The sequence below is a fragment of the Nuphar pumila genome, chromosome 3 (genome assembly GCF_984573655.1).
Source record: "Nuphar pumila chromosome 3, dmNupPumi1.hap1.1, whole genome shotgun sequence".
In the NCBI taxonomy this organism is placed as follows: Eukaryota; Viridiplantae; Streptophyta; class Magnoliopsida; order Nymphaeales; family Nymphaeaceae; genus Nuphar; species Nuphar pumila.
In genome coordinates this window covers 31751345-31772435 of record NC_143251.1, presented here as the reverse complement: position 1 = coordinate 31772435, position 21091 = coordinate 31751345, and the positions used below count along the sequence as shown (strand labels likewise).

The 21091-nt window shown below is 37.4% G+C and overlaps 1 protein-coding gene across 5 annotated transcripts in view; it reads right to left on the bottom strand.

The window, feature by feature from the left end:
- Positions 1-21091, bottom strand: part of MLH3 (MUTL protein homolog 3) — a 136698-nt gene that overhangs the window by 58516 nt on the left and 57091 nt on the right. For 4 of the 5 annotated variants that reach the window (XM_089999226.1, XM_089999229.1, XM_089999227.1 and 1 more), the window contains 7 exons: positions 16378-16456; positions 16220-16282; positions 14485-16077; positions 14297-14387; positions 14138-14229; positions 13988-14058; positions 13694-13894 (listed from right to left, as the gene is read on the bottom strand). In XM_089999226.1, coding sequence (XP_089855352.1) covers positions 13694-13894; positions 13988-14058; positions 14138-14229; positions 14297-14387; positions 14485-16077; positions 16220-16282; positions 16378-16456 — 2190 coding nt within the window. The remainder of the gene's footprint in view (positions 1-13693; positions 13895-13987; positions 14059-14137; positions 14230-14296; positions 14388-14484; positions 16078-16219; positions 16283-16377; positions 16457-21091) is intronic. The other variant, XM_089999228.1, reaches the window with a different exon arrangement.

The following is a 21091-nucleotide window of genomic DNA, read 5'->3' as shown; positions in this document are numbered from 1 at the left end:
CGAACATACCCACTCAATGGAACAACACAAGCACATCATGTGCTAATACATAAACCCATAAAAGGGGTAAATATGACTTAAAGTCATAAGTTGAATATTATTGAAGAAATAAGAAGAAGAGGGTAAAAACCTTATACAATGGAGCATAAGCTCCTCCCAGGAGTGAAGGAATTACAAGGGGGAGACCCCTATTTATAACACGAGAGGAGCCACCTAGGGGGCTCCCAAAGGAGTCGTTGGGAGCCCCCAACGGTCACATTTGTGATCGTTGGGGGCTCTCCAACGACTCTTTGGGGAGCCTCCCTAGGTGGCGCAAACCACAAAAAAGAGAAAAATAAAAAAAGAAAATTAAAAGTAAAATTACAAACATATTCCAAGTGGAATATGCGTAAAACTGTGAAATGTCTAAACCATGGTTGCCAGTTGAGGAAGCGGGAGCGGGAAGCGATACGGGAAGCGGGAAGCGAGGCACTTTCAAAATTTTAAGAAGCGGGGAAGCGTGGGACCACTTAGGAGCGATTCGGGAAGTGTCTCGGAAGCGACCTAGGAAGCGTCTCGAAAGCGAGGGGGAAGCGAAAAAAAATAAAAATAAAAAATACAAAATACAAAAAATTTGAAAAAACAGAGGAAGCGTGGGGGAAGCGTGATGGGAAGCATGCTTCTCATTAAAGGGAAGTGTGTCCCCCATTAAAAGGAAATGTGTCCCCCATTAAAGGGAAGCGCGCTTCCCAAAAAGGGGGGACGCTTTCCCCCATGCTTCGGAAGCACGACGTTTCGCGCTTCCCCTTTTAGCTAAGTGCTTCCGGTAACCCTGGTCTAAACTACCCCTATGCCTATAAATAGAGAAATATATATTTTATATATATAATTAGGATAATACATATGCATATATTCTATATATGAATATGTATTATCCTTTATATATATAAAATATATATAATATTACAAATGTTAAATGATACATTTTAACACCAAAGTCCCATCATAATCAATCTCATATTCTTGAGAATATCTCTTAGCAACTAACCTAGCCTTATACCTTGCTAATGATCCATCACTTTTAGTTTTAACTTTATAAACCCATCTACACCCTATAGCTTTTTTCCTTTTGGAAGAGTTATTATTTCCTAAGTGTTCGCCTTGTTAAGGGCTTCCAATTCTAATTTCATGTCATCCGCCCAATGAGAATGTTGTTTAGCTTCATGATAATTTGAAGGTTAATGATGAGCATGAATCATCATTAAACAATTTCTATACTTTGGAGAAAAAGAGTCATAGGATACAAATCTTTGAGGAGGTCTAGAAATTCTAATAGGTCTTCTAGGTAGGAATTCCTCCAAATGCTCTTCTAAAGGGAGATTTTGTAAATAAATATTAAGAGCATTTTGATGCTCTCCACCCTCACCTCGGGTATACACACGCATTTCATTGGTGTTCTCATTAGGGAGTTATCCCTATCAAGAGAATTATCACCATTAACATGAAGAGAATTAATCTCATCACTGCAAACAATATCATTGGTATAATCAACATCTTTCTTGGGTTTATTTTGTTTAAATCCATTTTGATCTTCTAAAAAGGTCACATTTCTTGAAATGTAAAGTTTAACCATTTTTTAAAAGGAGAAATATTTTTTTGAGAGGAAGAGGGCATTCTATTTAATAGATATATTGCGGTAAGCACGGCTTCAGCCCAAAAACATTTTGGAACATCTTTAGAAATAAGAAGAGTCCTAGTAGTTTCAATAATGTGCCTATGTTTTCTCTTGACAAGTCGGTTTTGTTAAGGGGTTTTGGGACAAGATCTTTGATAAATAATGTCATTTTGCTTAAAATAATTTTTAAATTCATTTGACATGTATTCAACACCCGAATCAGATCTAAAAATAGATATATTAGTTTAAAATTGATTTTTGATAAGAGAATGAAATTCTTTAAAAATAGAGAAAACGTCATATTTGAACCTAAGAAAGTAAACCTAAGTATACCTAGTATAATCATCAATAAAAAGAACATAATAGAAATATCCTCCTTTAGACATTACAGGTGTCGGACCTCATACATCCGAATGCACCAACTCAAAAGGTTTTTTAGAAACAAATTTATTATTTGGAAAACAAAGAGAATGCATTTTTTCAATAATACAATTATTGCAAGTAAAATCCTTCTCATTACAAAGATTCTCCAAGAATGGAAAATGATACAATTTAGAGCCACTAGGATGACAAAGTCTTTTGTGCCAAGTGATAACATCCTTAAATTGAACAAGATTACAAAAACATTTGGAAGGTAAAGTAAAAAAATCCATATAATATAGGTTCCCTCTCCTATGGCCTTGTCCAATCAACTTTCCGGACTAGAGATCCAGCACAAAGCAATCAATAGGTGAAAAAGAGACCTTACAACTACGATCGGATATTTGAGAAACCGAAAAAAGGTTTAAGTTGAGTTTAGGAATTATTCTAATTTTTGAAATATAAAATTCATTATTTTTGCTTAAAACTTTTTCAAGGTTTCCTATACCCTTAACATCTAAGGATATACCATCGACAGTAGAAACAAAAGATTTGAAAGAACCAGTACTTTGTTTGGACAAAAGAGATGAATTCAGAGTCACTTGAAAGGACGCTCTCAAATCAATGATCCAAGAAGACATACTGGGAGGATGACAAAGCTCCGGCATCGAAAGTAGAAAGAGTGGAGGAGCTGATCTTCATAAAGTGTTGGAGAACTTCCTTAAGTTGACGAACATAATAGAAATATCCTTGATTTAGACATTACAGGTGTCAGTCCCCATACATCCGAATGCATCAACTCAAAAGGTTTTTAAAAAACAAATTAAATATTTGGAAAAGGAAGAGAATGCATTTTTCCAAGAATACAATCATTGCAAGTAAATTTCCTTTTCATTACAAAAAATCTTCAAGAATGGAAAATGATACAATTTAGAGGCACTAGGATGATTAAGTCTTTTGTGCCAAGTGATAGCAACCTTAGATTTAACTAGATTACAAAAAGATTTGGAAGGTAAAGTCAAAAAATCCATATAATATAGGATCCCTCTCCTATAGCCTTGTCCAATCAACATCCTGGACTGGAGATCCCGTACAGAGCAATCCAAGGTGAAAAAGAGACCTTACAACTATGATCAGATATTTGAGAAACCGAAAAAAGGTTTAAGTTGAGTTTAGGCATGATTCTAATTTTTTGAACATAAAGTTTATTATTTTTTCTTAAAACTTTTTCAAGGTTTCCTATACCCTTAACATCTAAGGATGTACCATCGACAGTAGAAACAAAAGATTTGAAAGAACCAGTACTTTGTTTGGACAAAAGTGATGAATTCAGAGTCATGAAAGGACGCTCTCGAATCAAGGATCCAAAAAAACATACCGAGAGGGTGACGAAACCGCAACATCGAAAGTAGAAAGAGTGGAGGAGTTGATCTTCATAAAGTGTTGGAGAACTACCTTAAGTTGACGAACATAATAGAAATATCCTTGATTTAGACATTAGGTGTCGGTCCCAATACATCGGAATGCACCAACTCAAAAGGTTTTTAGAAACAAATTTACTATTTGGAAAAGGAAGAGAATATATTTTTTTCAAGAATATAGTCATTGCAAGTAAATTTCTTTTCATTACAAAAATTCTCCAAGAATGGAAAATGATAAAATTTAGAGGCACTAGGTTAAAAAATAATTTGGTAATTTCTTTTGTGCCAAATGAAAACATCCTTAGAATAAACTAGATTACAAAATAATTTGGAAGGTAAAGTCAAAAAATCCATATAATATAGGTTCTCTCTCCATGTGCACTTGAAAAATATTCTAACATTCCAACTAGACAATTATCCCGAGTCTCGAGGCCTCCAGGAAAGTCTGTATCATACGAGTCTTTCTCACCCACATATAGGGCAGTTATTGCATTAATTCACTCATATAAAGAATCATCCACATATTTTCAAGCGAAAAATGATATCAAATAGATAGAAGCCACAAAAACTGAATTAGATGCACTTGAAAAGGCTTCTACATGGAATATTCAAGATCTTCCTCCAGGGAAGAAAACTATAGGATGTCAATGGGTTTATAAAATTAAAACCAAGAGTGATGGTACTCTTGAAAGATATAAAGCTCGTTTAGTAACCAAAGGTTATGCCCAATAATATGGGATTGATTATGAAGAAACCTTTGCTCCGGTGGCTCGTATGACAATTGTCTGAACCTTAATTGTCTTAGCTTCTATCAAAAAATGGTCTATTTTTCAAATGGATGTCAAAAATGCTTTTTTAAATGGAAAGCTAGTTGAAGAAGTATACATGGAACCCCCTCCTGGTCTAAGTATTCCTATGGGTAAAGTCCTTCGCTTAGAAAAAGCTCTTTATGGACTTAAACAAGCACCAAAAGCTTGGTATGATAGGTTTAGTCGTGTTATGATTGATATTGGTTTTCAATTCTGTTTAACCGACACTGCTTTGTTTATTAAGAATTCTGATGTAGGGATCATTGTGCTTCTTCTCTATGTGGATGATATGATCATCATCGGAAGCGATAAACAGAGAGTTGAAACAATCAAAACACTTCTTAAATCTCATTTTGAAATGACTGATTTGGGCTTGTTAAGATATTTTTTAGGCATTGAAGTTGCTTATTCTCCTAGAGGATATTTATTATCTCAGACTAAATTTGCTTTTGATATTGTTTTCAGGTCTGGTATTACTGATGATAAGAAAGTCGACACTCCAGAAGTTGTTAATGTTAAATTGAAGATTGATGATGGAGAACTTCTTGCAGACCCTACTCCTTACAGACAGCTTGTCGGGGCACTTTCCTATCTATCCATTACCAGACCAGATATAGCACATGCTGTTCATACAGCAAGTCAATTTCAACATGCTCCTACTTCTGTTCATATGGGAGCATTCATGCGTATTATCAGATACATCAAGTCCTCTCTTTCATGAGGACTTTTCTTATCTTCCTCCTCTTCTCTTGATTTAATTGCATATACTGATGCTGATTGGGGAGGTGATCCCAATAACAGACACTCAACCACTGGCTTTTGTGTCTTTTTAGGGGAATCATTAATCTCGTGGAGGTGTAAAAAGCAGCAGAAGGTATCTCTCTCATCCACCGAAGCTGAATACAGAGTCATGACAACCACGACCATGGAAGTAGTTTGGCTCCGACGACTGCTTGCTGACATGGGAGTTGAAGCAACAAAGGCTTCACAAATGTGTTGTGACAACAAAAGTGCGATCTACATTGCCAGTAACAGAACATTCCACGAACGCACCAAACACATCGAAATGGATTGTCACTACGTCAGAGAGGAATATCTACACAAGATAATTGATCTTCCATTACGTCAGAGAGGAATATCTACACGAGATAATTGATCTGCCATATGTCACTTCAGAATATCAGTTAGCAGACTTCTTTACAAAGCCTCTCACTACTCCCTGATTTCACTTTCTCTTAGACAAACTTTTGCTCATTGTACCGTAAGTTTTAGGGGGAGTGTTAAAATGTAAAACTATATATATATATATATATATATATATATATATATATATATATATATATATATATTTCATTTCTTTCTTTTCTGTAATTTTTTCCTTTATTTTTATTTTTTGTCTTTATGTCTTCTAGTTCAGTTTGAACTAGAATGATTGTTGCTAGTCAAGTCCTGTCCAGACTTGACTAGCAATAGAGTTGTTGGACTGACACAGTCCAACAACTCTATTGAGTCCTCGTTCAGCTGTGTATATAAAGGGGTGCAGCCCCTCTTGTATTGTATCCCAATGCTTCTTAAGCAATTGGTTTTTCATATCAATAAAGAATACATTTTTATTTTTAGTTTGTTTTCAGTTATACCCTTTTTAAGGGTTATGCTTTAGTGTCATTCTTGACACTTGCCCTTGCGAATCTAAGCTCGTGTTTCGAAGATCCCCATTTCATTTCACTATACAAACACACAAAATAATAAGTTGAAGCCCAAGAGTGTCAATCACCTAGTGTAACGACCCCAACTCATCCCCTTTGAAAATGCGGATTTTTTTTTTAAAACAGTGCGGAAAACTTCTCAGAGACCCGGGGTCCTCACAGTTCCAATTCTAACTGGATAGTCATAAACCACAAAAGAACTTGCAATTAACATCCATAAAACTAACCAATACCTTTATTCAAGAGTTAAGAACTAATCTCAAAAACAGTGTTTCACTCAACAGAAAGTAACGTAACCACTGATGAAAAATAAGAATGTGACAACGACACTAGACTGAAGAACCAAAATAAAGAGTCACTCTGTCCATAAAGGAAACTGTCAAAACTCATTGTGACTCCCGCGCCCTCACAGTAGCTGTCGACTTCACTGGTCACCTGTTCCTGCGAAAAACCAATGAAGTAGGGTGTCAGAATCGAAATCCTGAGCACAGCTACTTTTTAATGAAACAAGTGAGATAAAGAGTTAAGATGAGATATCATGCAACAATTGAGGGAAATACATACAAGACAGTTTATAGCATTTGGGAAATTTATTCATGCAACAATCATAAATACTTAAGCATACAAGGACAGTAAAGCAGTAGTATGTAATAAAACTTCAGCATGCAACAAGAAAGAAACATTCAACACTTAACATCATGTATTTATTAAGCTAACCATTAAAGTATGCATGATCTAATGCATGACTTCTGTGCAATGCATGAATCATTTTATTATCTTCCATTTAAGTCTTTTGTTTCCTTATGCATGCCCTATTAAATGCATACAACTTTAAGTTTCTCTTTTTAATTATCATTGCCCGCGGATACACCAAACGGGTACAAACCCCGAGGTCAAGTTAGGTTCCCAGGGTAGCTTAGCACATAATTTGTATTTTATTACTGGGTTTCAACTTAGCCCTCGACCGAATCACCTTCGGAACATTAGACCTCTACATCTAATGTCGAGGACACCAGGGACACCCCATGCCCACAAGTGTCACTTCCTTGGTACCAAAAACAACAGTTGTGTCAAAACACACCACCCCCAGGTAAAGTGGCGGACTCTCCCTAAAACCGTGGTCAGGAGAAGGAACCTCAATATCGGGTTCAGGGGACCAAATTAAGCACACGGAGTTTTGTATCCTCACAGTCTCCCCAAGACCGGATTTCCAAGATCCCCATTCTCCAGATGGGTGATCCCAGAAGGTATATTACATTGTGCTTTATTATTACTTTTTATTAAAATTTAATTTCTTAAGTTTTGCAACATCATATGCAAAAAGAAAGATAAAAGCTCGCATCTATCTCGCGAGAGCCATCACAGGACTCCGGCCTGTGGAAACATATAGAACAGTGCAATAAAGCTGAAATATTAATAAAACATGATCTTTGCGATGCATTGAAATGAGTAAGGGAAAACATTTCCACAACTCGGGTTTACCAAACCCTCGATGATTCATTTTGATCACAGAAGCACTAATGCAAGAATCATAATCATATGTAATGTACGCAGTGGTATTAACATGCCTGCAAGGTATAGTCATATATGTACCAAATTAATCCATTGATAATGAAAATGAAATATGACATTCTCATATGCAAATTGAACTGCCCACGTTATACTCATTTTCCTGTGCATATGCATGGTATGCGCATGCATGCATCTTTATGCAATCACTACCACATATGCTTCTAACCATGAATCGTATTGAGATGGACAAAGGAGCGTTCATGTATTTATGTATATGCAACAACACACGTCAAGTCCATCAATGTGTAAGCATGTTCCAACAGACATATAAACCACTTCAACTCCTAACATATATGGAAATCAAAATTCCAGGTACATAACTCATTCATAAAATTTATCATGCATCAAGAGATTAAAATTCAAAACTTTACTAATCACATAACCAGGCCCTGTTTTCATATGCCAACACACTTCTGTTACTAACATGATACAATTTCCAACATGAGAGAATTTTGTATTTAACAGCCCAGCCCAGCCGACCCTGTCGGCTGGGTCTGACAGTATATACACAGGCCCAAAACAGGGACTGTGTATGCTGTCCGGAAACATACCACGAAAGGGGAGCCATGTGTTCTTCTTATATATAATTTTTTTTTTGTAAAACATCCCCTACCACGCATGTCGGTACCCAGCCGATTGGATCAGTTGGGCCTGCCACGACCCTGCCATTAGCACGCCTAACTCCCAGCCAACTGGGTGCTGGGCCTGGCGCACCCTGCCAGCATGCTGGCAGCCAGCCGAGTGCTACTCGACTGGGTGCCAACCTGCCAACAGTAACCCAAAAAGAAAAACAAACTGTTGGTTATATATGTATATATATATATACATATATATGAAAAGATCAAAACCCAGCCCAGCCGACCCTGTCGGCTGGGTTTGACAGTATATACACAGGCCCAAAACAGGGATTGTGTATGCTGTCAGGAAGCCCCCACCTATACAGAAAAAATTTCTATTTTATATATATATATATATATACTTTTTTTTTAAAGCCCAAAGCCCAGGCCAGCACCCAACTGACTGGGTCGACTGGGCCTGCCCCAGTCCTGCCAACACCAACCCTGCACCCAGCCAATCACTTGGCTGGGCCTGTCGGCTCAGCCAGCAGCTGGCAGTCAGCCGAGTGCCACTCGGCTGGCTGCCAGCCAGCCAACCAACAGCCGAAACCCCAAAACTAAACAGATTTCATATATATATATATATATATATATATATATATATATATATATATATATATATATATATATATATATTTTTTTTTTTTTTTTTTACAGCCATGCCCAGTCCAGCCGACCTTGTTGGCTGGCTTAACAGCATATACACAGGTCCAGTGTGGGCCTGTGTAAGCTGTAAAAAACGACAGCATAAAAAGAATTACGCAAAACTGCCTATTAATAATATCATATATATATATATTTTTTTTAAAGGGGAAACACCCAGCCCAGCCGATCCTGTCGGCTGGGTCCAACAGCATGTACACAGGCCCAGTTTGGGCCTGTGTATGTTGTCAAAGCGTCAGCATACAGGTTACGCAAAAACTGTTTATTAGATCTATCATATACCTCTTTTTGTTTGTTTTTTTTTAACAATAAAAATACAGCATATATGAATGGGTAACAGTGGGGGTCCACTGTTCCTCTATGGATTTCCATCAAAAGATGCATGGAAAATCCAATCTTTACCCGATTTCTCATTCGTTTCAAGGAGTACCCGTACCTTGACCACGATCGTGATAATGGAGGCTGTCAAAAGCTTGGGTTGAAGATCAATGGCCTCCTCTCCTTCTCTCTCTTTCTTTCTCCTCTCCTTCCCTGTTTCTCTCTTCCCTTTTTCCTGTTTCTTCTCTAGGGTGAAAAAATGAGGGAGAAGGGTTGTCGCCCCCCCTCCTTTCTCTACTAATATAGTTGGAAACTCTTTAGACTTAGGTCTCTCTCTCTTTTGGGGAGTTTCCAGATTTTTGGACTCCTTTACTTATTAATATTTGTTTGACTTTTTGACCTTCCTATCCTAAAAGGTATGGAAACCTCTATACCCTTTTTAATTAGGGAAGAGGGTTAACCCTAAACCCTCTTAACCCAAATCCCGAAATTAATAAAAATCATTAAATTAATAAATTTATTTTTTTGAATTTACTTATTCTTAAATATTCAAAGGTTCCCAAAATTGGTCATGTTGACCATGGAGACTTTTTATATGCTAATAACCCCAATTTAAAGCTCCCAGCTGAATTTAAAGTCATAAAAAAAATGTTGAGCTTGGATTTGGATCGGATTCGGATCCAAGATCCAAACCCATACTCATACACAAATTTGGATTAAGACTTGTATCAACTCCAGATTTTTATAGGACCTAACTAGGACCCAAATCCATAAAAATTTGGATCTTACGCCTTAGATGCAATCCGATCCAATTTCGGATCCGTTTCAACAAACTGCTAAAATTTTAGAAAAACGTGATTTCTGGGCCAACCGGAACTCAGATTTGAAAAAGTAAAATACCATTGCGCTCAGAATTTTGAGGCGCATCCAATGATATATTACATGAAAATCAAATTCCGAATTTCGCCCAAAAATAACCCGAATTTTGCTTGAATTTCGCTTGAATTTAAAGGTTGAAATTAAAACTCTTTGCCACACATCGATTGGCTTGTCTAGACCCTGATGATGAGACTTGGGTCAAACCCAAACTCTAAGACCTTGGTCTAAAACTCGAGCCTCAAACGATTTTCTTACCAGACTTAGCCAAATTTCAAAATTTTCATGAATTGACTAAGATCCGAAAACACGAGATCTTACACCTAGGGGCTCTCATACCATATAATGAAACTCAGGTGCACAAACACACAAGCAAGTGGCTACTAATGGGCAAGATTCAAGAAGCCACAAAGGGCTAAGCACAACTCACACTCAAAGTGGAGCAAGAAGACCAATATAATAAAAAAATATTGTATGTAAAATGCTAAAGAAAAGCTGGTTTTTGAGAGGGGCTAACAGCCCCTATTTATACATTGTGGGGACCAAGGGGGCCTCCTATACAGTCGTTGGGAGCTCCCCAACGGTCATATTTATGACCGTTGGGGATACTCCCAATTACTCAATGGTTAATGACCATAGAACCCTTGGTCAATAAATAAAAAGCAAAACAAAAAATTAACACTACAAAAGACAAAACTGTCCCGAGTGGACAGTTCTAATTACAAGGGTAAAAAGACTAAAATGCATCTAGTGGGCAATACAAAAAAATGACAAAATTAAATTATATATACATATATATTCACATATACATGCAAATATATTACAAAACAAATATGAGATACATATATATACATAGTTATGTATATATATTTTAACAGTTCCTTGTCATTAAAAAAAATAAAAATAAAAAAGGATGCAGCTAATGAAAATATAACCATAACTACTACCCAGCATCACTTCTTTGGAGAAGAACAATAAAAGAAAAAGCCAAATCACACAAGCTACCTCATAGCTTGACTAAAAAAAAACATAAAAGCGAAATCTCAAGGACTTTTTACCATGCTTCAATGATTTATAGCTTATGGACATAACAGATTAATATGAAGAAACTAATGCAAGAGGAATGTTGATTACAAAATATAGATAAATTACAAAAAGTCGCAGAAGACGAATATTGATTACACACACAAAAAATATAAAAAGTTGTGCCAGTAAAACTTCCAAGTCATATGGTTTCTTCTTCTTTCTGTCCCCGCTAATTTATGACAATGAATCAGTTTTAACATTTTCAAAATTGAAACTTAATGAACTTAACACAACTCGCATACAGTTTGGAATGCAGGGCCACGCTCAATAGAGGGAAGCCCAAAGAATTATGCCAGCATGAACTTAACGTTAATTAACTCCATTTATTAATTATTATATCCCAAAATAATGGGCAGGGGCATAAAAGGCACCTGATTTCATGGTCTCAGGTTTGTCTGCTCACTTTCAGAGGGGCACTTAGACACTGAATATTGATCTCATGAATAAGGCTATATTGCTGAAGTAGCTTTGGCACCTCGTAAGCAATGAATCTGGCTGGGGGAATCTCATGAGAACAAAATACAGATTGAAGGGCTGAGCGTGGCACTGGAAAGCTAACTATCCATGGTAGCTGGATCTGGTATTTGGAAAGGATGGCGCACTGTACTCCACCTATTTGTGGAACATACCTCCATTCAGTTATGTTCAGGCACCAATTCATCATTTGAGCTTGATTGCTGGACTGAGAATTGCCTCCTAATGCATTATTCCCTGCTATTTTTTCAGTGGTGCGCTGGAAGATGGGAAATGGTATTCATGAGGGCATTGCATGATAATAAGGCTGCAGAATGCTCCAGGATGTTGGAGTTGCAGAATTTACAGACCTGATTCTCTGAGGTAGCTTAATAGCAGGGATGGAATTTTTTTTGTTAGATCCTGCTATTGGTCTTTGCTGGGGTCGGATCTGGTTTGGACCCAGGTAGGTCCAAACCCAGATCTGACTTTGAGGTGCTAGTACCAGATCTGGACCCGGATCCAATTGGGTATACCATAAGAAAAACCATCCCCCAGTCCTATAAAGATTACATGAATCAAACCCGGTCCAGACCCCACAAAATAATATTTTTTAACTTTTTTACATTGAAAAATAACAGTCCAGACTCCAGAGTCCAGACCTTATGAGATTTCACAAACTATAACCAGTTCCATATACTAATCTGACCCTTCAGGTCCGACCAGGATTCTAATCGGGCCTCCTTCTTTATTACCAAACCCTGACCCTATGGGGTTTGGTATGGGTTGGGCCCAGGTCAAACCTGACCCATTGACACCCCTACCTAGCAGCATGGTTATCTTGCCAGCTAAATCTATTTGGTTCCTTGGGCCCTCACTAAGAACACGTGTTTTTGGCTGGCAGATTCTGCATGATGACCTTTTCACATTAGATAACCTCAAGAAAACTGGAACACTTAGGAGACCATATAACACCTCTTTGCAAGTTGCCCCTTCCTTAGACATCTCTTGCACCTTTTCTGGTATGACCTTGTACATATTCTGGATGGATGCTTTGACATCAGATCCTTGTTATTGGCTACAAGTATGAGGAAGGGCAGAGATTGGTATGTCGTTTGGAGATGGTGACTTGTACAATCTTGGTGGGACCTGGTAGCAATGGAATTGACTGTATCTTCAACGGCAAAGCCAAACCCGCCAGGCTGATATAGATTTCTGGCAAAAGGATACACACCTGCGGGACAGGATTAAATGGCCTCAGTCGGACCACTTCTGGCTGGGCCATAGATCGGTCATCTAAGAGATAGATTGTCCTACTGTCTAAGCTGAACACTTCTTTTATTTAATTTATTTTGCTCATTCACATTTAATAATACTTCTCATTCCATCTCCAAGAAATATGTTAAGCTTGGCACTCAGATGTTTTTTTTTTAATTACAAACCAAAAGGATGGAATCATGGAAGCAATACTGTCTTTTCTTCACTATTTTGCTTTTTCACTTTCTTCCGATTAGGCAAGGAATAAAGCAATCCCTGGCAGGAACCATGAACCCTAAGGATAAGATAGTGTGAGCTTGTGTCTAGCTATTGTATTTGGGACTTTTTTCTTTTATTAGGAAAGCTAAAAATCAGATGCTAGATTTGTCATAGGCAGTAGAACTGTGATAGTTAATTGCAACTAACCAAGTTTAGTAGAAAGAAGAAATATCTAGAGTTAGATCAACATTTCTACGAGAATAGGTGGAGAACAAGGAATTACAACCCATTGCTTATTTCAGGAGGAAACGAAATAGTTGACCTATTCACAAAGACATTATCTATCAGTCAGAATTGGCTTCTACCAGAAAACTGACCATGGTTCTTATCTGTGCACAATTTGAGGGTGTTCGAGTGTATAAGGGCTTTGTCATTCAAGTTAGCTTGGGTGAATTGTAACATATGATCAGTAATTTATTTCACTCTTGAGGGGTTTAATTAATGATCTACAACTGTAACAAGGATTTAAATGGCATGGAGAAGAAGAAATAATAAATGTATTAACAGTAATCAGAAACCCCCCCTCTCCACCACCACATCCCTTCAAAAAAAAGGGCAATCATAAAATCAGATAGGAGTAATGAAGAAAGCTTCTAGAAAGAGCAACAAGTGGTGGACAAACCTGATCAACAATCGCAAGAATTCTACCTGCCGTAATTGGAATGTATTTTCTATCAAGCTGTTGAAGAACCTTTGCACTTTTAAGATAATCCTTACTGACAGATTCAGGAACCAAGTAACTACCAGAAAGATGCAGCAATCCAGATGATATGTCAAGTATACCATCCAAAGGGCCAAACAGTGAATTTTCTTTCTTTTCAATCTACAGAAAATATGAACAATTAGCTCTCAGAAGAATGACTGACATAAAACTCTCAAATATCTCCATAGATGGATCAATCTGTGACTTACTAACCATTTGAACATCATTGACAGGATCCCATTTAGGCTCAGGCCCACCATTCCTCCACTTGGTGGGACCATTGCCTGTATTGATGCACAAATAATTTTCAGACAACCTAATTTTGATGCAAAGGAAATCTATAGAAAAGCAATCAACCATTACCTGCAGTGGCATCGATAAGACAACTGTCCTCAAGATAATCTAATTTCTGCAGTTCATTCACGTTCTTGTAGTGTTCCTTCTCAGTGCATTTTCTGAAATAAAAGAACAGGTGAGCCTCCACATTCAACATCCTCAATAAATGGAGCCACAAACATCTACCTGAAGTGTGGATGAGAAGTGCTCAAAATAACAGGCTTAGCTATCTCTATTACATCATGTGTTTGTGGTCGACTTTTCCTTTTGGTACTTACTGCGCAATAAACACATAAAAAAGGGGGCATGTAACTGAGGTTTTAACTGTTATCATTGCAAGAAATAAAAGATAAAAACTTATGCTAAGAAGGAACCTGGTAAAGTAGGAAAACCGTGTGCAAATGCAAGGTCAAGCTCTGGGTCTGCAGTAGTTGCTGGAGGATTAGTCAAGACAGAGAACTTCCGCTTGCCATGATAATAGGGTGGAGCCGAACAGCTTCTCCTTGCTCTCAATTTAGAAGAACAATGAGAAGATTTGTAATCAGAACGCCCAAACTCGTGACACTGGTTCATTGTTATCATATTATCATTTACAAAAGGTATTTCAATGGGAACTGCAGTTTTATTATCAGCCTTATCCTCATAATTACACTCCAACCAATCTAGCCTATTTTTTGTCTTGTTAACAAAGTTGAACTTTTCAGAAGAAAAATTCTTGTTGGATGGCAATGCATTTTCTCTGAATCTTTCCCCATTAAACCCAAAACAAAACCTATTCCGGTTTTCTAATTTTGCATCTGTTCGAGGTGAGCTAGGTAACCAATCTTCATTCAAACTATTTTGTGCAATCTTGTAACTTCCAATTGCATGTTTCACTTCATCATAGCTCCTATCCACACAAGATATATGTCCAGTTTCAGCTTCTCCCTGGTAATTTCTTGTTTTTAATTCTTCACCATCAGAACATAAAGATTTAAGAAAATGTTTGGCTTCAATGGACTCATAGAAGGTTTCCACTTCCATGTCATGCTGAGGTAATGCATCTGGACCACAAGTTTTCTTTGTGGAACTTCTTCCACTGCATGAACGAGGATCCACAAAGTCATCTGGAAGCATGCTCAATGTCTCAGTTATCTCGAAATGTTTTGTCATATTGGGCGACATCTGATAAAATGAGTTATGCCCTGGCATTGTTTCCTTTCCAAAGAAATCAAAATTTTCATCAGCAGAATCAATATAAGCAAAACTATCTGTTTTAAAAGATGAAGGCCTTTCCATTTCAGTTCTGAAAACATCAAACTGTCTTTCAAATTCCTTGAGATTTGAAGATGACTCCAGTTTATTTGATGCATCCTCCAGAAATGTGAAAGTTGTAGGGGTGACTCTTCTCAACATTTTACCCTGCCTTGATTGCAAGAGGGTTTCCCCATTTGGGTAGTCAGAATACTCATGTCTTAATGTAGTTCCTCTTGATCCATCACTTAAATCTGAACCAGCATTTTTTAAATCATTTCCCCAATTTAATCTAGACATATGGTCATCCTCACTGCTCTCATCCGCCCACCCCCGAGCAGATTCCACAGGCAATGTAGCAGTTGCACCCTCAGGCAATAAATCAATCTCAGTTCCCCATAAACAATTGCTAACTTGTTGAGTTTGCAACGAATGATGTTTCACACCACCAATATGGCACTCTGCAGAAGTCATACTTTTTGATGAGTGGCCAGTCATGAAATGCTGCACTGTGCCTGTCACCTCCTTCTGTGCTTCTAGAGGATTCACATGGACCCTCTCATGGACCGGTGAATTTAATATAGATGTCAACTCCAAGCCACTGAGAGGGCTCAGACAGGATTCTGATTTGTCATGATGGAAAACCTTGCGCTTTTTTGCCATGATACTGGAGCTCTCTGATATTTCTGCCATTTCCACCATGCATTCAATATGAAACAAGCTTGGCAAAGTTCCTATACCATATAGTTAATAAATGCTGTGATATATATTTGTGTGTATGTGTTCCGACTCTTACTGCTTCTGAGGATAATCACTATTGTTGACATGAAAAGTGAACTTAAAAAAGTATGGGAGCCAGTAAGGTGGTCATGATACCATTATCTTCCTTCCAGCTTCCTTCCCTTCCAAGTGCATTATCGTTATGAGCAAGAAGTTTTCCTAACATATTTGCAACCAGATCAGTCAAAATAAGAAGTGTTGGCATGCTTCACATATCTTGAGTTCTATCTGAAGATGTTGAAATATATCCGAACCTTGTAAAAAATGATCTGGCAGTTGCCTCCAAGAGTGCCTGACAGCAACCTCAATAAAGTAAAGTATAGGATCCCAATCCTGGAAAAAATACTACTATAAATCACCAGATAAATGAAAAAGCTGCACAAGTAAACAGTAAAAATGCATCATTCTCAAAAGCCAACCACAAACATTGGCATTTGGCAATCACACAAACTCAGACAAGTACACCCCATAAAACAAATACATTCTCCACCATTTATGTAATATAAAAAAGTAAATTTTCCAAAACATAAAAAGGTATAAATTCCAAGGCCAAGATAAACTTCATATAATGTCTTCCTTGCTGCTCACAAATCTAGGTGGTTACATCAACCTAATGTGTAAAATATCTTTCTCAAGGGTGATCTTCACAGAGACGTAACTTCAAACGCCTTCCAGGACTTCTACCTATGAAAATGCAAAAGCCATGCATGAATTACAACAATCATGGCATGCAAAGGGCAGAAATTCCATTACACAGTGCAGGCATAAAAAAAGTTCAGCAGGTCACAACTTAATCCTGAAGAAGGGCAGAGATACTAGCGGATCTGTTTTTTTTTACAGTAAGGGCACATGCACTCCTTCCAAGGACAATAGGAATGTCATAATGAATTAAGGGCTTTCAAAGGTGTAAGAATTACAAGAATTTACTCGGTGAAAATCAAGGTTGAAATGAATATTTAGGTCAAATTTTATATGTTAGATACTTGAATCCTCATTATTTTCTTGGAATAAAAAGTTAGGACTCGGCATCAGGCCAGGCTGACAAGAGGGATGTTTGTGGCTCTGCCCTTTGGGCCGGGCTTGGGAAGGTTTCTTGTGCCATCAGGCTTAGGCCCTGGCTGCTGAGAGGTTGGGCCAGACTTGACCAACCTATGGGCCTATCAAGCCTGCCTTAAAACAGACCTGGGCAGGGCTTTCCCAGCTTTATAAACACATGAAAGAAGAAACAAGAATAATTTGAAAAATCTTCAGTCTGAACATGGTTCACATACACACGCACACACATATACACAGACATTAAGCCGCTATATCCCCTCCTTTTCTCGTTTCCTGCATTCCTTTCATATACAAATATAATGAAAAACATGACTATTATGCTATCTCTAACACCCCTTCAAGTAGGAGATGATGCCAATCATTCCCAACTTGCATATGATTTCCTAAAGCCATGATCTGCACCTTCATGAGAATATAAGCAAACTGAAAATGAACAGTCACATGCAAAATTTGAAACATTCCGGCTTCCACCTTTTCTTATAATACGACAGTCCATGTCAATATGCGCACTCCTACATGATAAATGGGTCAGACACTACTCGGATGGCTGCTTTATTGTCACATAATAGACCAAAGGGACTCCTTACACCCATCATTAACTCATGAGTATAGATTTCAACCACAAACCTTCACCAATCCTTTGTGCTAAAGCTCTACAATCAGCCTCAACACTTCAATAAGAGATGACTTTTGTTTCTTGCTTTTTCAAGATCCCAAATTTCCTCCCACAGATGTACTATATAAAGAAGATTTTCTATCTTCCAAGGAATCTGCTCAATTAAATATTACTATATACTTCAATCAAAATGCTATATAAAGAAGATTTTCTATCTTCCAAGGAATCTGCTCAATTAAATATTACTATATACTTCAATCAAAATGCCCCTGATTTGTGACACGCTACATCATCAAGTAACAGTAAGGTACATCACTGCCTGCTAATCTATCATATCTCCCAATATCTTCAAACTCTAGGTCATCAAACAAACTCCAATTTATCATTTTGTCCAATTGATCTGTCCACACTCTTGTACCCCACAATCCCAGTTTCATCCAACAAGTCCAACACATACTTCCTTTGTGACAAGAGAACTCTCTTTGGCTTAAGGTTTCAACGCCTAGTAGTAATGCAATATCACTATATCTTTTATATCAAAAACCTTGCTTAGATTCCTTTTCAATTTAATATTGCCTCTTCATCATCGCCTGTGTATCACGTCATCAACATATGCTATGAAAACAACTATCTGTTCATTCTTCTTTACAAATAGTTTGGTTAGCCGTTGGGCTTTTCCCCAATGGCTAGAACAATTAAATAAATTACAAAAATAAAAATAAAAATAAAAGTACAAAAGTGCCCCTAATGGGCACCACCTATTACACAATAGTGAAATGACCAAAATGACCCTAATGGGCATAACCTATCATATATACAAATCAGCAAATATATATGTGTTAAAAATATATATATGTATATATACATATATATATATATATATATATATCTGTTTTATTATGTATTGCCCGATAGGGACATTTTTGTCTTTTTACATGTATTAAATAGTTGTTTCTTAAAAACAACTATTTTCTCTTTTCTTATTTTTTACTTTTTGCACATTGCCCCCCCCCCCTTTCCATAGAGTCGTTGGGGCCCCAACGGTCATATTTATGACCGTTGGGAGCTCCCCAACATCTCTATGAAAAGGGGGAGCTCCCAATGGCTCCCTCTCTTGTTGTGTATATAAATAGGGGTGCATCCCTTACATGTAACTAATTCCTTCTCTCACATTTTCAATAATATTTTCTTTTGTTTGCCTTTTGGCATTATCCCTTTGTGGATTTTGTGTATGCACTTAAAGTGCTTGTTTATTCTCTTTGTATTTCTCCATTATTGGACTTGTAAGTGTTCTACACTTTGTTATTTGTAATTCCGCTTACTTCATTACAATATATATATATATATATATATATATATATATATATATATATGTTGAGATTAAAGAGGTTTTAAGTTTAAGTTTTCTTAAAAGTAGGTTATTTGTTATTTCGTGTTTAATAAGGGACTTGTATGTAATTTCTTTATAATGGCTCTCTCTCTATTTAACATAGAGATTAGCCCTAATCGATAATACAAGTTTTACGTTCTTTCTGAGCCGACCTCTCTCTCTCTCTCTCTCTCTCTCTCTCTCTCTCTCTCTCTCTCTCTCTCTCTTTGTGTGTGTATCAGCTCCTGTTGACTCCAGTAATATTCTCCACATGGTATCAGAGCAGCTGGTCTTGGGAATGTGAGCACAGGTTCTCTGCAGCAAAGGTATGCGTCACGTGTTCTGTCTACACCAAAAAAAAAAGGCTCGAGTAAAGAAATAAAAGGTGCGAGTTTTTTTTTTGTTTTGTTGCATAGATCTGATAACAAATCTGGTGTTTGACAGATGTCATGACACAGATCTGCAATCAGATCTAAAGGCCACGACAAATTTTAGTCAACCAGATCGAGTATCGGCAGCGATGGGTGATGTACAAGAAAAAAAACAAATTTTTTTATTATGGGTCGAAGTGGAAGTGAAAGAAAAGTATATTGTTCAGTCATAGATCTGGATATTTAAGGATCTGGATGATATTTGTGCTATCTTGGGGCTGCTGTGAATTCTGTGATAAGGGGATTTTTTTTTAACTGACTTGCCGCTGCCGTGATTTCTGTTCGTGAAAAGATCTTATCTGAGATGTGTTTATAACAGATCATAGGCGTAATGATCCTTTATCGTTGTTTTGGTCGTGGACCTAAATGGCATGTTTGAAGTGGTTCTGTTTTTTTTCAGATTTGTTTTCAGATCTGCTGTCGTAACTCATCATTGTTTCTTATGTGTGTTGAAGAGCCTAGTGTGGTCGATTTTTTTTTCCCTGGTGTCGTGATTCATCATCTTTTCTGTTGTGTATTGAACAGCCTAGTGTGGTAGATCTGTTTTCAGATATGTTATCGTGACTCCTCATCATTTTTGCGGGGTGTTGTTTTGAACTCTGAGCTATCTAAAGAGGGGATCTGATCATTGGTTGTGTTTCGTTTGTTTGTTTTTTGTGGATCTGGGATAAGTTTTTATGGTCATTTATTGCAGCATTATCGGCTAGTGTTTTTCATTATGGGTGAAGCTTCGAAACTCGATTCCAAGAACGAGACTATTGTGGAATATAAGGCATTTGCAAATCCCTTCTCGTATGGCTCGTCAGTGAAATTGAATGAAACAAATTATGCCAGGTGGTCCAGAACTTTCATGATGTCAGTATCTGAACATCGTAGAAAACACATACTATTGGAGACTGCACCAGATGATAAAGTGGGAAAATATATCACTTGGGATGAAGATAATGACAATGTTATGTCATGGATTATGAATAGTGTCGAACCCCATATTGCAGATGGTCTAATTTACTATAATACAGTTAAACAGATGTGGGACAATATTCGTGATACGTACTCTCAAGAGACTAATGTGAATCGTATCCTGCAAGTTGAACAAAAGATATATAATTTGCAGCAGGGAGAACAAACCTTGGCCCAGTACTATGCCTCTGTCAAATCAGCATTTGAAAGACTTAATGCTCACAGGCCTCTTTGTTGTTCGAAACAAAAGGATCATCAAGAACAGACTATGGTTGCTCGGTTTCTCACAGGATTATCTTCAGAATTTTCTGTTGCTAAAGTCCAAGTGTTGACTGGATCTGATAACCTACGCTTGTTGATGCTTACAATCGCTTAAGCAGACTTGTTTTTTCTCTTCCACAATCTCATCCTATATCTCAGACATCTGCTCTAGCTGTCTCATCAGGTTATGGACGTGGAAATACTCAAAATATTAAAGGACGAGGTCGTGGAAGAGGTATGGGAGGTAGAGGTAGACTTCAATGTACTTTCTGAGG